Here is a 4,555-nt window from a genome sequence, read left to right on the forward strand (position 1 = left end):
ACCATTTTGAACCAGGATTGACTGCCTAACTGAACAAAAATTGAAGTTGGCCTCTATCGAGATGCCGTCACATACTAATGACAAAGATGCAATTTTCACTGAGATGACAGCTTTTATACTATTATGTTTACTATCTCAGAGCTCTCAGTCAAGCCTTCTTTGTTGCCTTTGAGTACGACGCCTGCGCATACTAACTACTCTATACGACACCCTATATAAGATGCTGATTTCTCCTTCTGCCAGTATATCACGTGAACACAAAGATGTAAGACGCCAAGGTAGACGTGGCGACCTAGTTGGCCACCACACAAAGCGGCCGCATCGCAAAGATAAATGCGCGTTTAAATTTCAAATTAAACTCGGAGCGAAACATGCAGTCTGCGCTATTCCTCATCGGGGAAAGGGTCGATCCTGCTCACGGAAACCGGTCGCCGATTCCCCCCCCCCCCCCTGGCACCGACGGTACGCACAAGCGATGTCGCTCGCTTTCGAATCCCGATGTCACGTGCGCATCGCCTTCGGCCTTCGTTGGACGGGTTTCGAACGAAGTGTGGGACGCGCAACGCAGCCAGCACACCTGCCTCCTTGCAAACAACAACGAAACTGAACGCCCTCGAGAGGATGTGCTATACGCGAAAGTATCCCCGTTCAAGCCGCTGTCATTCCCGCAGGTACGTTATGAATCGTAACGTGAGCATCTGTAGATCGTCTCTTGAGGACCAGATAGCGTTAATTGCTCACATGAAACTTGAAGGAACAAAAAACACAGGTCTCATCGTGCTCAAACAAGTGCGACAAGCTTACACAGCGCTCTTAACGTGTAATGCTTGAAGCCACGATGTTTCTCTTTGTTGTTTCATTTCAAAATGTCGGTAGCGAAAAGGCACAGTTCAGCTCGGGCAGTACCTCTGGCTCTTTTGACAATACGAAGCTCAAGACTTGAAGAGACAGAACCAGCAGGGAGTCCTCCTTGGAGAACATAGGCTTCCCTTCGTGAGAAGAAATGAAAGAGTTTTCGACTTTTGTTACCGTCGTCATTGCGTTCATTGCCTGTGGACTGTGCTCGGAATGGGACTGCAATGTCACTCTTCCATGGAGCGTACCGCATAGGGACCACCCAGTCATACCGCACGACATCATTCAAGATCTCCTTCGTTGCCCTCACGAACTACATGGCTGCAGTCCGACGCCAGTCATTTGCGATGAACAGATCTTCGCCGTCACTTGTTCTTGCGCGAAGAACTGTGAATACTACGGAGACTGTTGCTGGGACGCCGGACCTTCTCTATCATCTAGAACACCAGCGACTTGCGTGGCGCGAAACGTTGACCACCACTTTGGAAGAAACTTCTACGTCATTTCCTTGTGTGACCCGAAGTGGCCAGACGATGGCGTACGACTATCATGCGAAAATGCGACAGACTCGAAGGAAGCATTTTACCTCATACCGGTGACGACTAAAAAGATGGTTACGTACTTCAACGCCTTCTGTGCTCTGTGCAATTACGACCTGGACAACACTGCGATGTTCTGGAATTCTTCAGGGATACCCGGAAGCGGGTTCCAGGTCGACGTTCCTGCATTTGTCTTCAGGCATGTGGACACCTTCCTCAGGCCTTGTGACCCACACTTGGTGGACATCGATCGATGCCCCGAAGGCGCGGACGCCGAGCTCACACGGATGTGTATGACGTACTTCGCTCCAGTCAAACACAGAGGCAACCATTCAGATCTTGTCTACAAGAACGTGTACTGCGGCCTGTGCAGCGGCGCTGAACTGTCCTCTTTGAAGTGCATTCCGAAGCGAGCAGTGCGGGAGACGTGGGTCCGCGTTCACGTGAAAAGTGCGTTCAGGCCCAATCTGGTTTCCTTGATGAGGCCTGTTGTGACCCAGGGGTCTTGTTTCTCGTGGCACGACGATAAGTGCTACATAAAGGCTCCCGAGTATTTTTACGGCAACTATTCGATGACGGGTGACAGCGACGGTATGATCAACATTACTAGAGCTACGATGCTGCGGTACGCGGCGTACAGCGTCCAAAACTACCTCACCATAATCTGCACTGCGTTGTCCCTCGTGTGCCTCTTTCTCAAAGGTGTCGTGTACGTGTTTTTCAAGAGCTCTCGTTCGTTCTCGACCAGGTGTACTTTGTGCTTGTCCACTACATTGTTCTGGAGTCACCTGTTGTTCCTTCTCGCCAACAGCTTTGACGTACACACTCCAGTGTGTGTCGCGTTTGCGGTGATTCTTCACTACGGGTTTCTTTCGACGTTCTTCTGGACGAGCTTGCTATCCTTCGACATATGGAAGCACGTGGCAGCAGTGCGGATTACTTCGACGAAGCGCGGCGGGTTTCTGTTGTACTGTGTGATCGCGTGGGGTGTTCCTATGGTCATAGTCGCGACTAGCGCGGCCATTAACTGGGGAGCGCCTGACTTTGTTCTGTCGCCTCGCTACGGCCTCTTCGGCTGCTGGATAGGCAACCTCTGGAGCCAACTGGCGTTCTTCCTCATGCCGATGATGACACTTCTTGTGCTAGACATCGGACTGTACGTCCACACCGTCGTAAAAATTCGGCGGACTGCAAAGCGTGCATCTATTTTTGAGTTCAAAGGTGGTGGCCAGCAGTCACACATGAGGTTGTACGTGAAGCTTGCTTTCATCATGGGCATGACGTGGCTGTTGGGATTTGTGAGTGCCTTCTTCAACGTACTTGCTATGGACATTGTCGTTATTGTTTTGATCGGGTTGCAAGGAGTGTACTTGTTCTTTGGGTTCAAAGACTACGAACACCTCATCCCGAAGCGATTTCGCAGGACGCAAGAGTGCGTCATTTCTGCCGTACCTACTGTCACCACGCCAGTGGCGTCATCCGAGGGACCTGTTCAAGAGAAAAACTTGATTCGTCGCAGATCTTCTCAAAACGGAGTAGCAAAGGTCCAGTGAAGCGCGTTCATGTTTGAGTGACGCTAGTGTATGCAAAAAGTAGGGGTTGGTCTTCAGGTTAAGTGCCCGCTTGCTAGAACCTATAGTACAAGTCGGTCAGTGACAATATTTAAATGCGAAAGAATGCGAATTGTCATTTTCAACACTGTCCCAGAATTGAAAGCTAATTTATTGCTACAAACTGACGCTACAGTTGAAAAGCGAATAGGATTGGGAGAGGTGTGTCGATTTCATCGCTGTGTGCTACAAGAATTTTAACACTGTTTCACCTCACATTGAAAGCTCAAAACTCTCTCTGCAGGTGTGGTGATGAGAGTCGTTGCGTCGCACAAATGCATGCTTATGGTTTGCATCATTCGACTGTTACGCTGTGAATGTGTTGTGACATGGCTATAGTATCATGCAAGGCTTGTCATGAATGTTTAAATTATAGATCCTCGTACCATCGGCGTTAGCATGCCTGGCCCTGTCAATGTGAGTCAAAAACTTTTAATTTCCTGTGTAATCCTACAATGCGTTCTGATCAGTCGTCAGTTCTTTTATACATATAAACCGTGATAACACTTTGACTCGCTGATGTAAATGCACCTTATAAGATGCTGTAACACATCAGGGAGAGCCGGATTTCTGAGCGGTAGCGGATGCATTCACCAAGCTAGTAGTATCTGACAAAGCAACCACGGCGAAAGTAGAAGTCGTAAAGCTTTAAAATTAGTGAGTAAGGCTGCAAAGGTTAATTTCTCATATAAAATCATAAGGGATCAATATTTTGACTGCAGATTACCGCCACAGGTATTACTATAGAACACTGAACAAGATTAGTAAACCGCACAAGATGGGTAGCGCTTCCCGGGAAAACCTGAGCCGAAGCTATTATACGGCCGGATGTTAGATCCGATATGAAGACAAACGCGATTATTGTCTTATCAACGAAGGCTCACCAGAAGCCGACTATTGCACCGTAGCGATAATTCCTTATATGGCTCGGTGATTCGTAGATCGCTTTGAATCCGCGAAGGAGCCCAAATCCAGAGCGGTGTCGCGGATCCAAGCTGACCACCGAAACAAAATACCTACGCACGCCGCGCTTCACGGGACAGAACCGGGCAAAGCTTATTGTTGACTGCATTGCCCCTGTTCCGCGAATGAAATCGAATTTATGAATCCAAATTCCCACTTCAACTTTTATTCGTGGAGCAAAAGAACGTGCCCCGGATCGCCGTTTAAGTTATGCTGTAAGTTCCAGGTAAAGTTGGAGCCCTATGATAATTTTCTAATGAAAAAGCAACATAGACATTCCGTTTACAAAATACTAGGGTATGGAGTCGCTACCCAAACAACCGCTATACGGGTTTGAAACAATCGCCGGCGACATGAACGAAAAAACGCTCCCGTTTCAGGGACTCATTTTAGCAAATGCGATTATTCATGTAAAGATGCGCAACGAATTGAGGAAAAAGTTTTTATTTCTTGTACATACGTGTAGATGTCGATGCTTACATTAAAAATCAAAGTCTATCGAGTCACCATATGGTGTTTTCTAGGCTCAAGCCACATCGTTGTCGGTTGATTAATACCGGATTCGGTCGCTATACGTCAAAGAGTTGG

At 48.0% G+C, this 4,555-nt stretch overlaps 1 protein-coding gene across 1 annotated transcript; it reads left to right on the forward strand.

Moving 5' to 3' along the window:
- Window positions 1-542: 542 nt before the first annotated feature.
- LOC146186198 (uncharacterized) lies at window positions 543-4,310 on the forward strand. The gene has a single exon (XM_084605641.1). The coding sequence runs from the start codon at window positions 1,004-1,006 to the stop codon at window positions 2,945-2,947; it is 1,944 nt and encodes a 647-aa protein (XP_084461767.1). The 5' UTR covers window positions 543-1,003; the 3' UTR covers window positions 2,948-4,310.
- Window positions 4,311-4,555: the final 245 nt, after the last annotated feature.

This window comes from Amblyomma maculatum, chromosome 6 (assembly GCF_055883805.1).
Source record: "Amblyomma maculatum isolate TAMU_Amacu chromosome 6, ASM5588380v1, whole genome shotgun sequence".
In the NCBI taxonomy this organism is placed as follows: domain Eukaryota; kingdom Metazoa; phylum Arthropoda; class Arachnida; order Ixodida; family Ixodidae; genus Amblyomma; species Amblyomma maculatum.

Excerpts from the sequence above, each read along its gene's own strand:
- LOC146186198 (XM_084605641.1), top strand. The coding sequence starts at position 1,004 with ATGAAAGAGTTTTCGACTTTTGTTACCGTCGTCATTGCGTTCATTGCC.